The 25,056-nt window shown below is 41.0% G+C and overlaps 1 protein-coding gene across 2 annotated transcripts in view; it reads right to left on the bottom strand.

Annotated features, from left to right (window-relative positions):
- Positions 1-24,657, bottom strand: part of LOC125458822 (MICOS complex subunit MIC27-like) — a 37,800-nt gene extending 13,143 nt beyond the window's left edge. Inside the window, exons 1-3 of one of the 2 annotated variants that reach the window (XM_048544529.2) lie at positions 24,494-24,657; positions 12,142-12,246; positions 9,636-9,755 (exon numbers count right to left, since the gene is read on the bottom strand). In XM_048544529.2, coding sequence (XP_048400486.1) covers positions 9,636-9,755; positions 12,142-12,210 — 189 coding nt within the window. In that variant the 5' untranslated portion in view covers positions 12,211-12,246; positions 24,494-24,657. Of the gene's footprint in view, positions 1-9,635; positions 9,756-12,141; positions 12,247-24,266; positions 24,365-24,493 lie in introns of those variants that run through there. The other variant, XM_048544527.2, reaches the window with a different exon arrangement.
- Positions 24,658-25,056: the final 399 nt, after the last annotated feature.

The following is a 25,056-nucleotide window of genomic DNA, read 5'->3' on the forward strand; positions in this document are numbered from 1 at the left end:
GTGCCAAATGTAATGCAGAGGTTTCAGAGGAGGAACAAAATAGATTGTAATGTTCAGAAGAGAAGTGATAAGCTAGAAAGCCTAGTGCTGTTATAAATTTGTCAGAAGTATAACAGTTGATGTGTACAGCTAATGGGTAGGAACAGGATTTGAAAAAGATAACCAATTTTCAGAATGAAGGAAAGGCAGAAGAACTTCAATGAAAACTTTTCCCATTTTTTGTCTGATTAAAAATGTGGTAGTAGGAATATAGTTAGGTATATGAGGGAACGCTGGAGTAACTAAACACGTTAATTACTGATTAAGAAGTAAAATTTTAAACAGCTGGTGAAACTCACGAAGGAAGAGGCAATGGGCCTGATCACCTGCAACTCAGAATTCTGAAGAAACTGGAAGAGGAAACAGCAGAGGCCCTGACCATGATGTAGCCAGCATCCTTGACTATGGAAACTGGGGTGAAAGCCAGAGGATTTACTCATATCATATTGCTTTACAAAGAGAAGAAAAAGCAGGTGACCACTTAACTAACACTGGCAGTGGCCATTCGTAAGTTTTGCTTTTTTAGTAAACTTACTCACAGGATGTGGGTGGCATTGTCTAGGCTTGCCCATCACTAATTGCAGAGGATAGTTAAGAGTCAACCACATTGCTATTGGTCTGGTGGCACACACAGGCCAGACAAGTTAAAGATGGCAGATGTCCTTCCCAAATGTCATTGGTCAACCAGATGGGTTTTTATGAAGACGGACAATGGTTACATGATTGCCATTAGGTAGCTCTCCACTCCAGACATTAGTGAATTCAAATTTCACCACGTTCTGTGGTGGGATTTAAGCCAATATTCCAGAATTTGACATTGGCTTCTGACTTGTTGGTCCAGTGACATTGTCACTATGGCTCTGCCTCCCTTTAAGGTCAAAATAAAATTAATATTTACATAGAAAAGTATGGATTAATAAATAACAACCAACATAAACTAGGAGAAGGCAATTGTGTCTAACAATTTAAGAGCTTCTGACAAAGTAACAGATGAACTGATAAAGAAATATGTACATATGACTTTTCCAGGAGCATTAGAGTGGTACCATACACACAGCTTACTGATATAATGAAGGTGTACTGTACTAAAAGGAAAGTGACAGCAGAGGGAGAAAGTTCAAGGACAGAAGAAAAACTAGTATTTAGAAGATCATTTCCAATTCAAAGAAAATCTAAGTAATGGTGTCAGCATCAGGACCATTGTTCTTTGCCAAAAAGTATATAAATACATGCAAAAAACCCCACAACTTTGAGGAAGTGCATGCAATATCTAAATTAGAAAAGAAATTTAAAATAGGGAGCACACTAATTGAGAGGAAGAGGACCTACGTGATTTTTGGAGATCAGAGACAAATTAGCATAGTGGGTTGACCAGCTGAAATTTAAGACACATTGGCACCAGCCACAAGGATGTCTAAAAACAGTCAGTCAGTCATTCTAAACAATAATTAAAACAGTTTAAGAAGTGACGAGAACACAGGGACTTAACTGTGTACAATCAATGAAATGGAGGCACTGCAAAATGGAAAACTGAACCATACAATCTGGCTGGCATTTCAATGTCGCATTGAGGGATTACAGAACTTTCAGAGGTGACAATAATACCAAGGCCCATCTGCCACTTCAGGTGGCTGTAATAGATCTCGTCACTATTTGAGGAAAAAATATGCATTCTCTTCATGGTCTGACTAACATTTGTCCTTGTAGAGAAAGATAAGTTAATGTTTCAGGTCCAGTGACCTTTCTTTAGAACTGAGCCCACAGCTTTAACTCTGCTTTCTCTCTACGGATCCTGCCAGCCCCATTGAGTTTATCTAGTAATTTTTGTTTCAGGTTTCCAGCATCCGCAGTTGTATTGTAACAACTTTCCTTCATATACTTAAAAATAAAATGATTAAACACCTGACATAGCTGTTAACATAACCAGCTGACTCATGTCATCAAACTGTGGTGCTGCACTTCAAGAGTGCTGAGCTGGCTATGAAATGCACCCAAAGACGATGTAAGGTGTGACATACATAAAGTTGTTCTTTTTTGTCAGGTAGATCACATATAGAATCACAAGATTTTATGACTCTAAGATTAATTTTACCTCTTGTTCAGCAGGGAAACCCTTGCTTGCAGGGATCTACAATTCTCATCACATGCCTAATCCTTCAGATTTTCCATAATTCAAAGAAGCATTCTGCCCAGACAACATATTTAACTTAATTACACCCAAATCAAATAAAGTCATTATTCTGTATTAAAATAACAATACTCAAAATAAGTCACTTAAAAACTTGAGTACAGAATGGAGACTGGCACTTCACTACAGGAGAAAAGGAATGCTCTATTGTCAGACAGCAAACATGAAAAGAAGCCAAACTTTTATTAGCTAGATCAAATAACTCTACAACAAGGAGCTTTTCTGGCATCTTAGCCAATATTTCACCCTCACATAAAAAAGCGTAGTCACAAGTTTCATTTGCTATTTGCTGGTATTGAGGTTCTAATGCACTCTGTGCGCCAGATATCTCCTTTTCATATGTCAGATATTTTAGTGAGGTAAATACAATCCATATTGTTTTCCCACTATTTATACAGTTTGAAAGTGAATGGAAGGGAAATGAAAAGGAAACTCATATCTTGTTTTATTGCAAGGCTACTTAAAAATCAATAAACTGCCTTTTTAAATTAAAATATATACTTTAATGAATTTTTTTCCTACCAGTACATACAGAAGATTTTAAAACAGTTCTGTACAGGCTTTGCAGAGAGAAAACAAACAACGTATTGGAACTTGACACTGTAACGCACTTAAATTTGTCATTTGAGACGCTCTGAGGATGAAAATCCTTCAAGCGGAATCTGCTATTCGTCACTCTCATTACAAGGATCTTACTGCTCATAGAATTTGTTTGTGAATTCTTAGCAAAGAAAGAGTTATGCCAGTCTCTGTTCAGGCAAATCCATTTAACACAATGCTTTGCAAATCAATATCTCAAATTAAAAACAAGACACAAAGCAAGCACTGAATGAACATATGTAAATAAAAGGAGACTGGGCATGATTCACTGCATTGTGACGCTCACAGTAACTTACTATGTCCTCAAAATGTTACAGCTACGGCCTAAATGTTAAAACATTAGGAGAGTTATTATTCTCAAAGAAACTGGGTTTAAATCTTGTAGCAATTCATTTAATGCATATTATAGATGTTACAAATAGCTACAAGCCTTGATTTTAAATTCTTTCTAAACAAAGCCATCATTTTAGGATTCATACCATAGTTCTTGTAAATTGATTGAAAGACTGCATGCAACCATGAACATGTGGACAAGACAGTTTGGAGAACTACTTAGTTCCCTTTATTTTCGTAACACACCATGTTGATTCAGACATTTTTTACATTCTTTATAGAAATGGAATTATTAAAACTTTGCTGTTAGCAGATCAGGAAATCAAGTTTGATTAGTTGGTTTAATAATTGTATCTCAAATGAAAACAGTACTCCAGAAGTTGTTTGAGGCCTGCATAATGACAGGCAAACTCCAGTAAGTGAGAGCTCCACTAATATTAATCTCACCTCAGTCAGAAGATTTTGGCTGAGATTCCAATTTAGAATACATTAAATGAGATTCAAAAAAGCAACATCCCAACCTGTAAAATGGGCTTGAAGGATCCCGGGGAGCTATTCAAACGAAAGTAAACGGGGATTCCTTTTCTTAACCAACATTCCCAGACCAAGTAATGTTTGAATTTGACTGGAAGTTGGTTCAGAGCTGGGGGCACCATGACCTTTTCCAAAGTCTCCCTCTTGGTTACACTGTCCTACCTGACCCAGCTAAAATCATAGCAGTGTGCAGCATTTGTTACAACTCGTCCCCTCAGTCATTGCTTCAAATATCATACCATGTTCTAAATGTTTTCTCATTTAAAATTCTTGCTGTCTACTGTCACCAGTCTTGAATTTCTGGCTGCTGCTTTTATTAAACCGTGGATGCTTGTAATGAATCTGTAAAACTCTAAAAACTTTTTATTAACTGTATGTCAGGTACAATTGTCACCAACATCAAGAGAGGAGCAGTTACTGTGCCCATACAGCATTCTGTTACTTCCAAGCCAGTGGAATTTTAAGTTTCTTAATCTCGCAGCTAAAATAGCAGAATTCAAAACAAACATGTTAAGATTCCTTGATAACATTGTGGAGCTGGATGAACAGAGCAAGCCAGGCAAGATCAGAGGAGCAGGAAAGCTGATGTTTCGGGTCAGGATCCTTCCTTCTCTTAATAACACCATGAATTCTTTACAAGTTCTGACTCCAAAACTGGAATTATGTGGTCATTGCCAAATTAACATCTATCCTGTATGCATACAAGTGGGATCAAGCCATCTATTAACAAAAGGTTTTGCTTTAATTCAGCAGCCAATTCAATACAAGTGCCAGGATATGCAAAGATTTCTGTAGCACTCCTACATCAGCTTCAAGCAACAGTACTGAGAACAAGTGGGCAGACTGCAGTAACAGAAATAAAGCCAACACACAGGACAAAAGCTTGTTCATTACTTGCAATATGCAAGGAAGAAGTGGGATGGAATACTCTCTACTTTGTATAGATGAGCACAGTTCATCTCTCTATCCACTACTGACGCACAGTGGCAGCAGTGTGTATCATCGCATTGCAGTAAGTCACCAAGGCTTTGTCAATAGCATCTTCCAAATCAACAACCACCTCCTTCCAGGAGGCTAAGGGAAGCAGATTCTTGGGAGCAGCACTACCTGCAAGTTTACCTCCAAGTTACACACCATCCTGACAGGAAACTATACTGCTGTTCCTACACTGTCACTGGGTCAAAATCCTGAAACTCCGTTCCTATCTGCAATGTGGGTGCACCTACACCATATGAACTGCAATGGTTCAAGGTGGCAGCTCAGCATTACCTTCTCCAGAGCAATTAGGGAAATAAGTGCTGGCCTAGCTCGTGAAATCCTTACTTAATCATAGTTATTAGACTGAAAGTTCCATGAAGAGTTTTTTTAAGATTCTATGATTTCATTTTCTTGTACAATGCTATCTAATTGGCTTTCTCACCATATAATATGATTTCTTTCTCATCTTGGTTTCCTGAATTTAGGCCATCTCTCTCCATTGTGCTAGTACTGTTACTAACTAACAGAGCCAGCACTCCACCTTCCCTAGGTTCGTGGTATTTCTAAATGCACTGTCCAAATCAACATGCAGACCCCCGAACTAAATCATCCTGCAGCCATGGCTTTATAATGGCTAATAGATCATACATATTAAACCTTATATACTCTGTCATTTATCCACTTTGCTTCAAAAGCAACTTTGGGGCGGCACAGTGGCTCAGCAGATAGCACTGCAGTCTCACAGCGCCAGAGACCTGGGTTCAATTCCACCCTCTGGTGACTGTCTGCGTGGAGCTTGACACATTCTCCCTGTGTCCGCATGGGTTTCCGCCAGGTGCTCCGGTTTCCTCTCACTGTCCAAAGACGTGCAGGTGAGGTGGATTGGCCATGCTAAATTGTCCGTAGTGTCCAGGGGGTGTGTAAATTAGGAGGATTAGCCATTGGAAATACAGGGTGAAGGGGTGGATCTGGGTGGGATGCTCTTCAGAGGGGCGGTGTGGACTTGTTGGGCTGAATAACCTGTTTACACACTGAGGATTCTATGATTCAGATAAAGGCTCATTTTTGTTATTTCTGCAGCCCTCGCCTCCTCAGGTCATTCACTGCCTGATTGTATTCACCATTCCTTCCTGTCATAGTTTATTAGTTCCCAAATTAATACTTGTGTCTCATACTGTTTTTCTATGCCTGAATTATATTATCTGCCTAAACATGATTTTCTTCCCCCCCCACTATTGTTCGGTTGTACTTTCAGATGCTTAGATCCTAAGCCCGGGATTTGCAACCTTCAATCACTCAGAATCCCCACTTTTCACTCTTCTTTAAGTCATTCTTTCAAGCCTAGTTCCTTGACCAAGCTTCTGGTCACCAGTCTTGATATCTCCTCCTGTGGCTTGACATCAAATGTTAATTAATGGTGCCCACAAAGCACCTTGGAATAATTTGTAAATGAAGGGGCTATTAAATGGAAATTATTTTTCTGGATTTGAACAATTTACTAAAACTGACAATGACATTTTAAATGCGTTCAAGCAAGCTAGGTCATACAGTGCATCACAGGGCCATAGCCCTTGTTTCCGTCATCAACATCCTCCATTTTCTAAACTAGGAATATAATTTCACCAAGCTGATGTGACAGTTAAAACAACAAGGTGTTTCAAAGTTATGAAGTTCAGTAGTTTGCTTCTTGGGTGCATACAAATATCTTTTTCTGGCACAGTGGTTGTGTCCCTAACCCTAGACCAGGAGGCACAAGTTCAATTCTCACCTGCTCCACACGTGTCTAAAAACATCTCTGAAAGGTTGATTCGGAAAAAATTGTAATGATGACTAGTACAGATGAAATGATCCTGTCTGTTGTTGAGGTTTGCATACGTTTTGTGCTTCAACATATTACTGATCCATCTATGGCAATTTTAAATAATCAGCTCTTCTGAGGCCCTTAAATTTACCCTTTGCATTCCTCAAAAGTAGGTGCTAGCAGCTACCAGGAGGCTGGTTTGTTGGAAAGGGTAGAAAACAGTCCAAACATAGGACATTTTGAGGAAATAAACAGAACATTAAAAAAAGCTTGCTAAGTCATCTGAAATAGAGTAACCCATTTTAAGAATGAAAATGTGCAGTAAATAGGTTTCTAAAATATTTCAGTTTCTGTCATTCCTTTACACTATGGTGACTGATACAGATCACACCAGGTCAATAGATGTTGACAATAACATACAAGGCATGTGTCATTAACCATTTAACAGAAATGGGAAATCACAAAAAAAAAACAAAAATCGCTAGGAGCTGCTAGAAATTTTAAACGCAAAACATCAGATAGAGAATGAATCAAGGAGAAATGACTACGAGGGAAGGCCACAAAAAGAAAAGAAACCAAATGGAGAATAGTTTTTTGATTAATCTTCACTGGTATAAACGGTCATTAGAATGTTAATTGTTAGTAACAAAATCCAACTTTAGGGTGTCAGATACAAAATGTTGTGACTCAAAGATGCAGCTGCTGGGCATGGTTGAAGCAATTTGTGAAGAGATAGTGAAACATACATTTACAAGACACGGAAGCTTAATTTATCTTGTAGCAGTGACATCTAGGCCGCGGAGGATTATTAAACAATTGCTACCATTTTCTACACCAACAGTTCCAGCATGTAAGCAAGGAGCAGATGTATGCTTAAACCCATATAAATGGGAAAAACCATACAGGAACAAACAGTGAAAGACGAGCAGAAAACCTTTAATTTCATTAAGTGACCAGTATTCCAAAACAGGAATAACAAACCTTTGCTCAGCAGCAACATGCTCTTAAAAACACGAATAGCGCATCAGATAATTTACAAGAACAAAGCTTGCCATTCAAATTCATATAGTACAAACAAGGAAACTGAGTACACAAGATCATATACGGATTAAGCAACTTTGAATTATTAGACTGCATTTGAAAACAGAACAACCACCAGCACAAATGCTTGTGCCTTTAAATGTATCAGGCGTACATATTGAACAATCTCATGACACATGGAACAATAAGAAATGATAGTTCACTGACAAATTATTGAGAGCAATAAATTCAACAGGTTTTAAGAACAGGTAAACATTATTAGGTCCAATGTGATAATTATACAGGCATCAACCCAATCTACTGATCCTCACGTCATGTCTCTAAACTCCCTTATGAACTCATCTGTAGTGTCCATTTCAAGAGCCTCCTTTAGTAATTTAATGAAACACTTATTTTAGATAGAAAAGTTCTACTTGATTCTCATGCTCTAAAGTTCTTAGCTTTTAAACTTTCTTATTATAGCTGAACTGTTAAAATTGTGAAACTTTTGCAGCAGGACCTACTAACACCCAACTTTACATCTGGGTATAGTGAACTCAGATTGGGACGAAATTCCCACATATCTTATGGCTGGGAGAATTCATGACTGAGATACTCAGAATTGACATCACCTCTTATAACACTTAAAATTAAAAGTATTTTCCTAATTAGCAGACCTGATTGACAAGTTATATTTTGTCTGACTTCTTGAATACACTAGTAACAATCTGAGTGGCTATAGGGTGACATTATTCTACAGTCAAAGTTTTTAACACCCTTCATGCCCTAAAGTAGCTTGAGTTTTGTATTTCAGACTTCTTTCGAGGATGACTACTAAATGCGAATATCCAACAATTTGGGTCATGGTAAGCTTTGAGTGATAAGCCATGTGTAGGAACAGCACATCTACTTACTCGACGCTATTCACCTATACTATCATAAGTTTCATTTCAAGTCTTTGATAGTGGTAGGGGAGTACATTTTACGTTTTCTTCAGGGATTAAAGTTAATGAATACTTAGCTCATCTAACAGCAGTTTATATGGACTGCAGAGTCAATCATCTGACTCCTTCGTCACACAAAAGATCACAAATCTCAGAACAATCTAAGCACTTGTCAAAATATTTCAAATAGAAATTTTGTTCTTCTGGATATGCAAACTATACCTGGAAAATTTCAAACAACTCTTATGAATTTCAACCGAATGGTTCATTTTCAATTATTTTTAATAATTCGTAGTCTCAGAAAACAATTACCACACGATCCAGTATTCAATTTTCCCATAACTTACAATTATAAACAGAACCGTTAATCCAACACAAACTGAGCCAATCACAGTGATTGTTCATGTTTTTGCTTATTCATCTCTCTAGCCACTGGTCAATAAATGTATATACTGTACAAAACAGGCTACACAGGCAGGAGCAGGAAATCCGATCAATTTTTACAAACTGACTGACTGCAATTGTAAGTAAATGCATTAGCACCAACCCAAAATTAGGTAAAAACAATACACTTATCAGATCAAATACTTCTAAGTGCCACCAACGCTGCTGTCTTCAAAAAGAGTTAAAGCTGTACTCATTCATATGTGCCTAGATGCTTCTGTTTTGGAAAATAGAATAATATTTAATGGTTATACTGTATCCTTATTAAGCTCTGTAATTACATCAATAATTTGTGGCCAGGACATATGAAGTAGGGTCATACTTGCTGCAGCACCCAGAACAATTGAGTGTTTCTTTTTTAGTGCAAGTTTAATCTTTCTTATTTGTTGGAGGCACATGAATGGTGATTTCCATCCCTCGCCTATTCTCAAAGTCATCTGCTTGGTTCAGTCCAATACAGGTGCTGCTACAGTGAGGAGATCTGCAGAAGCTCAGTAACAAACTGTGTACACCAGAAGTTTTAAAATTTATTTTACTGAAACAAATTCTACAGTCTTTTTCTAACAAAATAATCACTGATGTTAGATGGAAAAAAAACCAAAAGTCAGAAAAGAGAATCCGTCAGACTTTTGAAATTTCAAAAGAAATACATCATTTTAAATCTTGCTGAAACAAACACTTGCACAAATATTTTCGTTCAAAAAAATCTATAATACATAGCACAAGTGAACACAAAAGAATGAATATATAGTACCTTGCATTGAGCTGCAAATGGTTCAAATGCTTGTCTCACAACAATTATCCGCTGGAGCAGCCAACCAGGCTGTTCACTTACGTACTTAGAGTTTGTGGGAGGTTCTGTGTAAACTGAAAGCTTAAAAACAACAAATGACATTCCAATAAATAACTGTGATACTTTACATAAACCTAATGCTTGACAGTCAACATTTTCTTTTGCAGAATTAGTTTTGCATCAAAAATCCTATTTAAAAATAGGAAGATTTATCATTTTCTCGAAGATACAAAGGCAGTTATGTTGAAATCTCTCCTTATATTTGTGTCTTTCTTACTGAAATAGTTTCGCCAAAGACACTCAGATCTTGAAGGCAATTTAGTTGCTTTCAGCTAGACTACCTGGAATTATTCTTTATGTAAGTATGGTTAACATACTGATACATTCTCCTGTAATGACTGTTGATTTACAACGTATCTATGCACAAATACACACAGTGACTCTCTGCTGTGATGATATATGTGCAATGGGCAAGAGAAAATTCAAAAATGCATTCAAGTCTGTACTGTGTCATAGCTCTCCAGTATTATCTTCTTTAATACGCTCTAACCTGAGTGTTATTCAAACTCTAATTAGGCCTTATTCCCTCAGTACTGCTGCACAGTTTTAACAACACTCAATGATGAAAACTTCCAGAAATGTGTGACTTGTTGCATCTAATGAATCATTCACTAAGTTTCAGAAAACAAATGGTTCAACAAAGACAAAACTTATATACCAACTATTTCATACAAGGCCTCACTGGCATCAATGACTAGAGGTTTCTGGAACTGTTACTCAGCATTCATCCTTTAGCTATGTCAGGTGGAGAGCATCCAATGTCACGGTTCCATAGCTTTAAAAGAAGTATTTTGTCCTTTTTATAATGAAGAAAAGCCAAGACCGAGGTTCTGACCAGTCTGCTCAAAGCCCATTAGCTAAACAGCTTGAGCACCCCAGGACTTGTTTTCTCCCCCCACGTCAGAACAACAGAAGCAGCCTGAGTGGCTGGAGTCAAGTTTCCACAGGAGGAAAACTTTTAGTTTTAGCTTTCTGTAGTTACTGGGGACTCGAAGCTGGACGTGGAAACTCTTATTCCTCACTCTGTGACAGACGAAAGCTGGGGTTCTCTTCCTGTTGACAGAATTGGATGCGAGACAGTCTATTTTACTAAATCTGCCTTTGCCAAAGGTGTGCTTTTGAGCTGTTACAATATTCGAACATTAGCAGTAGTTACTATAGCTATTATTTCATCAAGCATTTCAACAGAAATACAGTTAAGACAATTCTTCCATTTTAATTTTTCTGTATGTTAACTGTAGTGTAAAAATAAAGTGTGTTTTGTTTAAAGTTGAATAGTTTGACCAATTGAATTGCATTTGGAATGCAACACCTTAACATTTACCTTTAAAATAAGAAAATGTTAGCATTTAGACTATCTTAATAAATTCTGAGGCAGTTTGATCTGGTCCCTAACAAATCTTAATTTCTTTTCCTGCTCCTCCTGGCTTATACAAGTAAACCTTACCTACACAAGTAAATTCTTTAATGAAACTGAAGTTTACTTTTCACCCAATCCCTGATCAGGCTGTACATTCTGCAGCAACTTTTTCGCTTCCAGCATGCTTTTCTTTACAACTTCAACAACACTCAATGGCTTATCTTGTTGTCCCAGTGCTTTTTCGAAAACAGCAACTCTGCGATTTCATGCGGCCTAGTTTTTTGCAGCAAAAACACCCGAGTTTTTTTACTCCTCTTCCCCCTTATGGGTTTCCTTTTACCCTGTGGAAAATCATCTTTACTATTTTCAATGAGAAGGAAAATGACTGTAAATCTGCAGAAAGTAATTTAAAGATCCCATGTGAGCACCCCATTTCCTTCCTCTGATGTGAAACAAGTGTACAAGGCAAATTTCAATCTTCAAAACGGTCTTAGGTCAGATAAGCGACTTTGGTAGAAGAAACCAACATTGCACCCTCCCTCCTTAATTTTGAGTAATGGGGAGAAAATGACAAACAACAAAAAAAATCTTCATTTATATAGCACCTGGTCACATTTCACGTAAATGGTGATTTGTTTGAAAGGTTTACTACTTTGATGTTGAGACACTTTTGTAAGTGAACTCAACATTTCTGTTACATACACAAATATCCCACAAATTTAGCATGAGATGACTGTGCTGCGATACTGTACTAAACCGGGCTTGCAGGGCGTGCAGAGGGGAGGGGATAGGAGAGGAAGTGGGAGAAAGGGGGGAGCGAGCGAGGGGGAAGGAGAAAGAGAGAGAAAGGGGGAGCAAGAGAGAGGGAAGGGGAGGGGACAGAGGAGTAGACAGGGGAGGGGAGTGAGAAAGTGAGAGAAGGGGAGAGAGGGAGAGGGAGAGGGAGAGTTATATTTTTAAAAAACTTCTACATCATTGAAACATCGAATCCAACAGGTTTTGAAAACTTAACAGAAATTCAACAAATAAATGAGGAAAAGAACTCACCTGCTCAGGCTTGATTGAATACTTGTCCTGGTGGCTTTTATTTGAAGCATATACTTTGAAAGAGACCATGCCCAGGCCAGCTGGAAGTGCTGACAATCTAACAACCTGCAAGAATTAAAATCAAATTACATGATATTCCTACTGATTGGATTCATTTTTCAGTCACTGCTACCAAGGTTAAAAACTAACTAGTTGGGTAGTTACACCATGATCCACATTCACTCAATCTATACTTACCTCTCTTTAAAGGAAATGCCTAAGCAATTTATCGTGCTGTTCCTTCTTCCAATGCAAACTGATAATAAAAATAAACTCAACACGAAAAATGTCCTGCTTTCCTGCTCGTAATCCATTAAAATAATTGTGATTTCACTTTGTAAGGATCAAGGGTCAAATAATTGCTGTCAAAATTATTCGCAAAGCACAATTACGTTGAAGCCAAATAAACTTAAATTGGACATCATGAACACTTCACATTTGTCCATTACAACCAGTGCCTCTGCTTCAAAAATAATTGAACAGCACTTTTCAAATGTCCTGTGCTATATAAATGCATATTTGCTATTTCTTTTAACCTGAGCCAAAAAACACTTCCTGAATGTAGTGAAATGCCTGCTTCCTAGTCTGGCTCCTTCTGAAATGAGCAAAGCAACAGGATTTGGGTTGCTTTAAGATAACAAGGTGTAGAGCTGGATGAACACAGCAGGCCAAGCAGCATCAGAGGAGCTGGAAAGCTGACATTTCAGGCCTAGACCCTTCTTCAGAAATGGGGGAGGGGGCAGGGGATTCAGAAATAAATAGGGAGAGAGGGGGAGGCAGATAGAAGATGGATAAGAGAGAAGATAAGTGGAGAGGAGACAGACAGGTCAAAGAGGCAGGGTTGGAGCCAGTAGAGGTGAGTGTAGGTGGGGAGGAGGTAACCTGTCCGTCCTCCTTGGACTGACCTAAGGGGGCAGGAAGATGCCAGTAGGTAGGAGATGGGGGTGGGGCTTCAGGTGGGAGGAGTGGGTAGGTGGGAGGAAGGACAGGTAGGGAGGCAGGGACAAGCTGGGCTGGTTTTGGGATGCGGTAGGGGGAGGGGAGATTCTGAAGCTTGTGAAGTCCACATTGATACCATTGGGCTGCAAGGTTCCCAAGCGGAATGTGAGGTGCTGTTCCTGCAACCTTCAGGTGGCATCATTGTGGCACTGCAGGAGGCCCAAGATGGACATGTCGTCTGAGGAATGGGAGGGTTGAAATGGTTTGCAACTGGGAGGTGCAGTTGTTTAGTTCGATCCGAGCGTTGGTGCTCTGCAAAGCGGTCCCCAAGCCTCTGCTTGGTTTCCCCAATGTAGAGGAGGCCACAACGGGAACAGCGGATTCAGTATACCACATTAGTAGATGTGCAGGTGAACATCTGCTTGATGCGAAAAGTCTTCTTGAGGCTTGGGATGGGGATGGGGATGAGCGGGGGAGGGGTCACATTTCCTGCGGTTGCAGGGATAAGTGCAGGGTGTGGTGGGGCTGGAGGGGAGTGTGGAGTGGACAAGGGAGTCATGGAGAATGGTCCCCCTGGAAAGCGGATAAGGGTGGGGAGGAAAAAATGTCTTTGGTGGTGACGTCAGATTGCAGATGGCGGAAGTGTTGGAGGATGATGTGTTGGACCGGGAGGTTGGTGGAGTGGTATGTGAGGACGAGGGGGATTCTGTTTTGATTGTTATTGTGGGGAGGGGGTGTGAGGGATGAGTTGAGGGAAACGCGGGAGACACGGTCGAGGGCGTTCTCAACCACTGGCAGAAGGGGAAGTTGCAGTCCTTGAAAAACGAGGACATCTGAGATGTTTGGGAGTGGAATGCCTCATCCTGGGAGCAGATGCGGCGGAGGCAAAGGAATTGGGAAAAGGAGACGGCATTTTTGCAGAAAGGTGGGTGAGAGGAAGTGTATTCTTAGTAGCTGTGGGAGTCAGTTGGCTTGAAATGGATATCAGTTTCTACCTAGTTGCCAGAGATGGAAACAGAGGTCCAAGAGAGAAGGGCATCAGTGATGGGTCCAGGTGAACTTAAGGTTGTGGTGGAAGGTGTTGGTGAAGTAGATGAACTGTTCAAACTCTTCGTGGGAGCACAAGGCGGCGCCACACAGTCATCAATGTAATGGTGGAAGAGGTGGGGCTTAGGGCCAGTGTAACTATGGAAGAGGGATTGTTCCACAACCTACAAAAAGGCAGACATGGCTTGGGACCATGCAGGTACCCATGGCCACCCCTTTTGTCTGTAGGAAGTGAAGTTGTTGAGTGTGAGGATGAGTTTGGCTGGGTGAATGACAGTGTCAGTGGAGGGGGACTGGTCAGCCTGCGGGACAGGAAGAAGTGGAGGGCCTTTTGGCCATCTGCATGGGGAATGCTGGTGTATAGCGACTAGACTTCCAGAGTAAAGATGAGGTGTTGGGACCAGGGAATTGGGTGCTATGGAGGAGGTGGAGGGCGTGGGTGGTGTCACGGATGAGGACCAAGGGGAAGAAAACCAGACAGGTGGAGATAAGTTCGGTAGGGCAGGAGCAGCTGAGACAATGGCTCGACCAGGGTAGTCAGGTTTGTGGACTTTGGCAAGGAGATAGAAGCGAGCAGCGTGGGGTTGGGGAACAATGAGTTTGAAGACTGTGGGTGGGAGGTCACCTGAGGTGATGAGGTTGTGGATGGTTTGGTGGCTGGGGGTGGGATCATGATCAAGGGGCGGTAGGAGGTGGTGTCAGAGCGTTGGCACCTGGCCTCGGTGACACACAGGTCAGTGCATCATACAACAGCTAGGCCTCCCTTGTCCGCGAGTTTTATGGTGCGGTTGGGATTGGAGCGGAGGGCTTCACATTCTGCAGGGGAGAGGGTGGAGTGGGTGAGAGGGGTGGAGAGGTGACAGGGGTTGCTTTTACAGGTTGAAAATAGTTTAAGTGTTCCTCAGAGATGAAACCAAATGACAACTGACACTGAGCAAAACAAAAACTCAGGAGGAATATCTACTTGCAGAAGAAATCAGCTCTTTTGCAAGCACTGCCACTGCATCAGCAGTCTGGGTGCCCCTTCTGCAGTTGCAACAAATGCAGCCCAAGTTTAATTCTAAGGCTATGACAAGAAACATTTGGCAATGATAAAAACAAATTGTTACAGATCTGCTATTCCATACGCATAGAATTTGTAACTCGAGGTCAGGTATACAACAGATTCTGTGTCTGACTATACCTTTGTGAAGAACCATGGGACCATTCAAATACAGTAATCTACTAAGATTTTGGAGTAGATTTGTAGCTCAGGTTATTGGTTGGCTCACCCGCCGAGCTGGTTTGTTGTTCCGCAGCCGTTTCACATCCCTGCTGGGTAACATCATTAATGCAGCCTCTGGCGCTTCATTGGAGGCTGCAGTGATGATGTTACCCAGCAGGATAGTGAAATGTCTGCGGAATAACAAACCAGCTCAGCGAGCCAACCAACCTCACAGAGTAATCTACTGCTGTCCGCTTTGGAGATAGAAGCACTAATGTACAAAATGTGGTTCTCACAGAGGTTGAGATAAAACAGCACTAACATTCCAAGCTCAGACATGGCAGTAATTAGTGATAACGTAAACTAGTGTAATCCAGGAACTCAGCTAATGTTCCAGGGACCCTGAATTCAAATCCTGCCAAGGCAGATGGTGGAATCTGAATTCAATAAAACTATTTGGAATTAAGAATCTATTGATGACCACAAAACCATTCCTGATTGTTGGAAAAACCCACCTGATTCACTCATGTCCTTTAGGAAAGGAAACCTGCCATGCTCAACTGGTCTGGCATACATCTGACTCCAGACTCTGCAACGTGGTTGACTCTCAACTGCCTTCTGAAGTGGCTGAGCAAGCCAGTTGTACCAATTGCTACAATGTCAAAGAAATAAAACTGGATGGACCACCTGGTATCGAACTAGGCACCAGAAATGATAACAACAAAAACACCTCTTAACAAACACTTAAACTGTTTTCAAGCTGTAAAAGCAACCCCTCTCACCTCTCCACCTCTCTCACCCACTGCAACCTCTCCCCTGCATAATGTGCAGCCCTCCGCTCCAATCCCAACCTCACCATAAAACCCACAGACAAGGGAGGCCTAGTTGTAGTATGATGCACTGACCACTGTGTCACCGAGGCCAGGTGCCAACACTCTCCTACCGCCCCTTGATCATGATCCCACCCCTGGCCACCAAACCATCCACAACCTCATCACCTCAGGTGACCTCCCACCCACAGTCTCCAAACTGCAAAATTTCTCCTTACCAACATCTGAGGGCTGGTGCCAAAACTGGACAGCTGTCTCAATGACTAGTCAACCAACAACCTGACACAGTCATACTCTCAGAATCATACTGACAGGCAATCTCCATCTCCACAACCATCACCATTCTTGCACATATTCTGCTCCAATGGCAGGACAGACCCAGCAAAGTTTGTGGCACAATGGTATACAGTCAAAAGGGAGTTGCCCTGGGAGCCTTTTTGGCCAGCATGATCAATGGGCAGTATGACTTGCTTTGGTGTCTCAAACTTAATGTATCAATGTAAAATTCTACTAAACACCAACACACACCCCACGACTGCAAACATCCAATTTTTCCAATGCAATAAATCAGTGAGATGCTCTGGGCAGAATGTTTTTAATTGAAATTTGCTTTCAAGCCTTTAAAAAAAACCCAGACCCATCCCTCCATATAAAATCCTCTCTCTCAAAAAGGGCTCTGCCCATGATTAGTACTACACTTAGAGGGAAAAGGGTTCCTTTTATCCTGTTATCAGTTAAGGAAGTAACTAAACGCGCTTTATCAAAGACAGCATAGGATTTTCCAGAGACAGCAGTGTGATGCTTAGCCATAAGTTTACAGGATTACAACAATGATCTTTATATGCCATTACGATGCAATCTGTACAACACACACAGCAAAACCCAGGGAGATTTGAAGACAGAAAATAAATTCAATTTATTTTAGCCACGCTGTATCTGTCCATTATTCTCAATTTCATTGGCTGAAGTATTTTGTTAATCAAATGCAAGTATCACAGGGCTTCAGTTATAACCATATTGCATGTAGCTTTAGTGTGTGATTTTGAATGCAAGGGTGAACTTTTCCATGGTTTGTGACTTGCTCAAGAGAATTAACATGCTACATTAGGATTAAGGAACGAGAGCAGCTGCTATTATCTTTTCTTGAAAGAAGGTTCATTTTATGCAGGGAATGTACTGATTACCAAAAAGTGTTTTCCTGTACTGGTAAGATTTTATTAATAGCTGTAATGCCTTTTCTGTATTACCACAGTTTCTTTTGTTAGTAATAAAGGGTTAACAAATAAATAAGGAATGACAAGGCTGCTTCAGTCTTGAGAATACATCCAGTGTTATGTAATCACTCCAGGGTAGTTCTTGTGGCTTGAGCAGCCACTAGTGTCATTGTGGTGCATCCAGGAGGCTAAACTCTCTTGGGATAGCATGTTTGTAGATCAGAACACAGAAAGTGACAGCAAGTTAAAATTAAAAAAGGCAGACAGTATAGGGGTCCCTGCGAGTGCATCCCACTGTCCAACCAGTATTCATTTCTGAAAACAGAGTGGTGATTCATCTGGGAAGCACAATGAGAGCCAAGTCCATGATACCACAGGTGGCTCAGCTTCAGCGTGGAAAACAAATATGGCTTGAATAGCCATATTGAAAGGTATTTCGATAGCCTGAAGAGCAGAATGAAATTTTTGGGCCATAGGCCCTTAGTGAATAACTACACAGCACACAGAGGTGGTTGGGGGGGGGCGACAACATGGACAGAAAAAGGTAGAATTTAAGAAGTTGGTGGGAATTTAGAAAGATGATTCTCAAAAGTAATCACCTTCTGATTACTCTGAGTGCCACATACATGTTTAAAAATAGGACAGTTAAGAGAGATTAATCCAAGGTTGGGAGGTTAGTGCAAGGGAGAGGGTTTTAGATTTACTGGCTTTGGGACCGGCACTGGATGGGGTGGGACCTACATAGGTCAGACATTTGCACCCGAATAGAACTAGGCTCGAGTTCCTTACAGGGCATTTTGCTCGTGCTACTGTGGATGTTCTAAATTAATTTGGCAGGCGTGTGGAAACAACAAGATATTATCAGAGAGGAATTCTGAGGTTTAAAAAATACTGGGAGAGATAAAGTGTTCGCGTAGAGAATTATTTACTAGGTGAGAAGGAGAAAGTAATAAAGTCGACATCACAGTCATTATTACACATGCAAGTGTGCAGAGTGCGGTAAATAAGATTGATGAGTTCCATGCAGAAATTGCAAGTGGAAAATGATGTTTTGACTATAAGAATGGTGCAAAAATTAGACAGTTATCATGGGGAACATTAATTATCTAAATATAGACTAAATAGTGTTACCACTGAGCCTAGAGATGCCCAGTATTGTTCTATTCCCACTATTTTAAGAGACACAAGTTAAATATACTTTCTCCAATCACCAAGACAATTAAATAAATACATTTTCTTAAAAAAAAATCAGATCTCAAATAACAAGATCCACCAACCAGGTTTCTTAAAAAAAAACTTATTGCTTTATTATCACAACTAAACTAGAGATGCAATAATTGGTTTACATAAACAGTCGGTAATATAGAAGCATAGAGAGTTGTCATTCTAAATATGCACAAAACATACTGCACATACACATTATTAATGAAGAGAGAAAAATAAATTCTCTACAAAGATTAGCTTTCTTGGGGAAAAAAAGCACTTTGGCTAATGGGTTATTCTTGCAGGCATATACAAACTTTTGAATGGTTTGGAGTTTGTTCCTCCAATGTTCTGATACGTGTAGTCAAGTATCTAATCTTGCATTATTGTTTTTGAAGTCTTGCAAAGACAGCTTGCTCAAGAAATACAATTGAGATGTTCCATCAATTAATCAAAAGACTTGACCCTGAACTCGCCAAGGGGGCTTTCTTTTCAAAATTGGGAGCGCTCATCTGGATAGCTTGTTATTAGCAGGCTTTCCTCCAATTCAGCATTTCCTTAGCACACTTTCTTCAGGGTAATCCTGTTAAAGCAAGCATCTCGCAAACCAGTCACTACCCAAAAACAGCTGTAGCATGTATCTTGCAAAGCAAGCAGTTACCAACAATTATTCCCTATGTAAACAGTGAACTTTCAATTATCTCTTTTACAGAAACCACTTCAAACAAAGCTAGATATTAATTAACTCTAAGCAATCCTTTAAAACTCAAATCCCCTAAGCATCACTGATAATAAAGGGGACAGTGGGGCAAGATTACCATTAGCACATCCAAGTAAATTTTCTGCAGCAGCGGTGAATACAGGCATATTGTCCATTTACCCCAGGCGTGAATTTGGAATCTTAAAATAGTTACAACATAACAGGCAGACTTCAGACAGTTTATTCCATCACTTCTTGTCATGCCTCGTCACCAGAGGGGTTGCAGAGCCTTGACCCCTGCAATTGTCCAATAGTCATGAGATTCTTGCAGGTTGTGTGGATGGATCTGGGGGGCTGCAGGGTCAATGAGCAAAATGACTTCACACCTTAGCAAATGGAATCATTCAAGCGGGGCCAGGCAATAGGAATGTAGTAGTGGTAGACAGTATAACTAGGGAGATGCATACTGCGAGTGGGACTTTCAAAGATTATATGCTTGCCCAGTGTCAGAGTTAAGGACATTTCTTTGGGGCTTGAGAAGAACCTGGAGAAAGAGGGGAGGGATCCAGCTGTTATGATCCATATTGGCACCAACAACATTGACAGGAAATGAAAAGAGGTTCTACTGTAAAATTTTGAATATTTAGGAGCTAATTTCAAAAGCAGAAATTCCAAGGTAATAATCTCTGAATTACTATCTAATCCAAAGGCAAACTGACATATGGGAAATAAAGTCAAGGATTTAAATGTGAGGCTGAAAGATTGGTATGGATGAAATGGGTTTCAGTTTGTGGGGCACTGGCACCAATACTGTGATAAGCTTCACTCACAGTCATACAGCACAGAAACAGACCCTTCGGTCCAATCATTCCACCAAACATAATCCCAAACCAAAGTAGTCTCACCTGCCTGCTCCTGGCCCATATCCCTCCAAACCTTTCCAACTCTTGTACTAATCCAAATGTCTTTTAAAATGATGTAATTGTAACCACATCCACCACTTCCTCAGGAATTCATTCCAAAAGCAAACCACTCCCTTGTGTAAAAATCACTTGCCCCTCATGCCTTTTTAAAAAATCTCTCCACACCTTAAAATGTGCTCCCTAGTCTTGAAATTCCCCCATCGTACCGAAAAGACAACTACTGTAACTCTATCTGTATCTCTCATTATTTTATAAACTTCTGTCAGGTTGCTTCTTGACCTCCTGTGCTCCAGTGAGAAAAGTCCCAGGCTATCCAGCATTTCTTTCCAACTCAAACCTTCTGTACCCAGCAGCATCCTGGTAAATACTTTCTCAACCCTCTCCACTTAATAATATCCTTCCTATAACTGGGTGACCAGACTTGGCTATAGTATTCCAGAATTGGCCTCGCTAATGTCCCATACAACCTCAGCATGACTTCCCAACCCCTATACTCAAAAGGACTGAACAATAAAGGCAAGCATGCCAAATTCCTTTTTAACCACCCTGTCGATGTGTGACACAAACTTCAAAGAATTATATACCTGCACCACTAGCTCACTTTGTTCTACAGTGCTATCCAAGGCCCTACCATACATTAATTGTATAAGCACTACCCTTGTTTGTTATACCAAAATGCAATACCTCGCATAACCTGAACATGTTGGACCAGTGTCATGGTGACTTGAATAACTAAGCTATAGAAGGGGTTTTAAACAAATTAAAGAGGTGGGAGAGTTTCACAGAGGGGAAATGTAGGTATAAATAATGGAAGTTAATTGAGTAATCGCTTGTATAAGAGTATCAGAGGAATGGACAGAACATATGACCATTTAAAAACTGAATATGATCAAAGGCGGTTAAAACATGGTAAAAAGGCAAAACAAATGGCTATTTGCTTGAATATGTCTAATATTCAGAACAAAATAAATTGATGGTACAAATACAGGTTAACTGATTTAATCTTACAGCCTTTACAACATGCTTACAAGGATATTGAAACTGGGAAGCTTCGATGCAGATGTCCAGAAGTCACTAACAGTGAGAACACTTGCCACGGAGTCCAGTACATGATAAGAACCTGTGCTTGGGAATTTTTTTTTAAATGAATGGTTGCTGTTGTGCACAGTACAGGGAGGGAATGGCTGAGTGGTATTATCACTGGACTGTTACTACATAGACCTGGATAATATTCTGGGGACCTGGATTTGAATCTCCCCACGGCAGACAGTGGAATTTGAATTCAATAAAAAAGTCTGGAATTAACAATCTAATGACCTTGAATCGACTGTTGGGGGAAAAAACCCATCTGGCTCATTAAGGTCTTTTAGGGAAGGAAACTGCCATCCTCACCTGGTCTGGCCTACATGTGACTCCAGGTCCACAGCAATGTGGTTGACCCGGAAATGCCCTCTGGGCATTTAGGGATGGACAATAAATGCAGCCTAGCCAGCGATGTTCTCTCATTAACGAACAAAGAAAAAGAAAACTAAACCATAGTTCTGGCCAATTGGAAACTGTTAAGCTCTTACCACCTATTTCTGTATTTGAAGGGTTTACCGGTTGATGTTCGACCTGTTTGGCCACATGATGAGCACAACTTCCACGGCCATTGAGCAGGTAAACTGAATCTGACCATGGAGCTCCTGCCTTGCTGTGTCACAAGAGCTCTTTAGAAAATGTGGAGCTTACTCAGTGAAAAAGGCCACACAACCACATTTAATTCAGCGCTGTCAATTTAGAAAATCTTCTCTCAGAGATTTGGAATCACCAGATTTAGGACTTGCGCTCCAAACCCAACTCTGGCTTTTAAAGTCTTATCTAACAAAGATGTTGCCAGGGTTGCAGGGCTTGAGCTATAGGGGAGAGGCTGAATATGGTTGGACTATTTTCCTTGGAGTGTTAGAGGCTGAGGGGTGACGTAATACAGGTTTATAAAATCATGAGAGTAATGGAGAGGGTGAACAGCCTTTTCCCCAGGGTAGGGGAGTCCAAAACTAGAGGACAATAGTTTAAGGTGAGGGGAAAGATTTAAAAGGGACCTGGGAGCAACCTCTTCCTGCACAGGGTGGTGTGTGTATGGAATGAGCTGCCAGATGAAGTGGTGGAGGCTGGTAAAATTACAAGATTTAAAAAAACATCTGGATGGGCACGTGAATTGGAAGGAGTTAGAGGGATATGCGTCATATGCTGGGAAATAGGACTAGATTAATTTTGGATATTTGGTCAGCCTGGACGAGTTAGATCAACTCTATGTAAACGATAGTGCATTAATGTGAGAAGAGTCTCAGTTTAATAAGCACTCAACACTGCACTGTTTCCTTTCAGGCACTGTCACTTGAGCATGGTTTAAGGAAAACTAAAATGGAAAACAACAAAATCATTGCATTCTTTGTTGAAGTTGAGGCACTTTGGTGAGGCATGGTGACAGCAATTTTATTGTCTAGCTGCACCATATCTGACAATGGGAATGTTTGATATTAAATGTCTCATGTTCCCAAGTGTTGACAAAGTGTATCATAACAGCATTCACACCAGATATAAAATATAATATGCATTTTCACTAAGTGTTATACAGCTGTTCACTGCAAATCAAGCAGATATTAATATTTTACCACACCCTTTTTAAAAATGTTAGTTCCTTCAGCAATCTAAACCCTAGGAGCTAGGATTCCCACTCGAAATGTCTCTCCCTTCCTTTAGGACAGAATTTAAAACATAATTGTTGAACAAGGTTTTGGACACATGTCCTAATATTTCACGAGGTCTGGAACTACACTTTCTTTGATAACACTCCTATGAAGGAATATTTACATCAAACAAATCCTAAACATACACAGGTACATACCCACAGATATTTTCTTAACACAGCATATGGCATAATGGCTAGCACTGCTGCCTCACAGTATCAGGAACTCAGGTTCAATTCCATCATTGGGCAACTGTCTGTGTGGAATTTGCACATTCATCCCGTGTTGGTGGAGGTTTCCTCCCACAGTCCAAAGACGCGCAGGTTCGGTGGACTGCCATGATAAATTTCCCAAAGTGTTCAGGGGTGTGTAGATTAGGTGGCTTTTAGGGATGGATCTGGGTGGGATGCTCTGAGGGTCAGTATGGACTTGTTGGGCCAAAGGACCTGTTCCCACACTGTAGAATTCTGAGTTATGCACAGCTGATCACACCATCTCCCACCTCTGCTTCAGTGGCCAGATGGGTGGAGTTACACTCCCAGCTCAATTCTCATTTATCTGACATTAGTCACTTGCTGTAGCTTCTTTATCTGTTTTGTCATTATGATCACTGGTGTCACCCAAAAGGATCTATCCTTGCTTCCTCTCTCCCAACTACCCTCAATTCCTCAGAGTGTAAGTAACCCCCGGCAATATCATCAGAACGTACAGTGACCATCTCCACCTCAAATAAAGGCAAAACATTGTGGATGTTGGAAATCAGACACAAACAGAGAATGTTGGAAAAAGAAACAGAATTAATGCTTCAAGTCCGCTCCGGCACTTGTTCAGTTCCGACCGAGACAGATCAGACCCGAAACATAAATTCTGTTTCTCACTCCTCAGGTGCATTCAGGCCTGAATTTCTCCAGCATTCTGTCTCTGCTCCAGGTCCAGGCAGCCTGCCCCACACCTCCTAAAAATACCAAGGTTATTTGCCAATTAACACCTCTTTGATCAAGCTTTGGTCATTTGACCCTATTTCTTTATGAGGCTGAATGCTGTTATTCTAGAATGCTCCTGTGAAGCGCACAGGTATGGTTCGTCGCTTTAAAGGCGCTACATGAATGTACCTTGGTGCTGATCCACAAACTCTCACACAGAGGCCAACTTTCTGATAACATCTTATCATTCAGACTGTCAGTCCATACAAACGCCCGGAGTCCTGCTGCCCTGGACCACAGTAGCACAATAAAATGAGTAACGGCCGCTAGGACCCCGCCTCTCACGTTCGCACAACAGGCCTGCGGACACTCACCTGAAACGCCATCACGACACCGCCGGCTCCGGGCATGCGCAGTGCCCGAGGAACCGGCGCCAGAACATGATCAGTCCACGAAGAACACGCCAGAACATGCGCAGTGCCGGAGGAGCAGGCGCCAGAACATGCGCAGTGTCCGAGGAGCCGGGGACAGAACATGGGCTGAGCCGAGCAGGCGGTGTCGAAACATGCGCAGTGCACGAGGTGCCGGCTTTGGAACTTACAGACTGCCCTCAGAGATAGTGGGAACTGCAGATGCTGGAGAATCTGAGACAACAAGGTGTAGAGCTGGATGAACACAGCAGGCCAAGCAGCATCAGAGGAGCAGGAAGGCTGACTTTTCCCTTCTCCAGAAGAAGGGCCTAGGCCCGAAACGTCAGCTTTTGTGACCCGGTGTTGGAGCATGCGCCTTTCACCACGGCATTGACGTCCATCACATGCGCAAAACTTTCAGCGCCGGCTCTAAGGTCTTGGGAGTGCCTGTGCTGACCAGAGTCATGTTAATTGGGATAATTATCATCACTAAAGTCATCTTCATAGGCAACTTATCATCACCAGGGTCGTCCCCATGGGAAACGTATCACCCACAAGGGTTTCTTTTTATATTCCCCATGAGGATGACTCTGTTGATGACACAGTACCCAGTGAAGATGTCTCTGACGATATGTGAAACAGCTTGGAAGGCTTTTAATACAATAAAGGGTATGGATAAGCTTGATTTAGTTGTTGTTTGAAGAAACACGCAGTCAAAGAGAGCTCCCCACGATTATGTATGATGGGGACTGCA

The sequence above is a fragment of the Stegostoma tigrinum genome, chromosome 15, assembly GCF_030684315.1.
Source record: "Stegostoma tigrinum isolate sSteTig4 chromosome 15, sSteTig4.hap1, whole genome shotgun sequence".
Classification (NCBI taxonomy): Eukaryota; Metazoa; Chordata; class Chondrichthyes; order Orectolobiformes; family Stegostomatidae; genus Stegostoma; species Stegostoma tigrinum.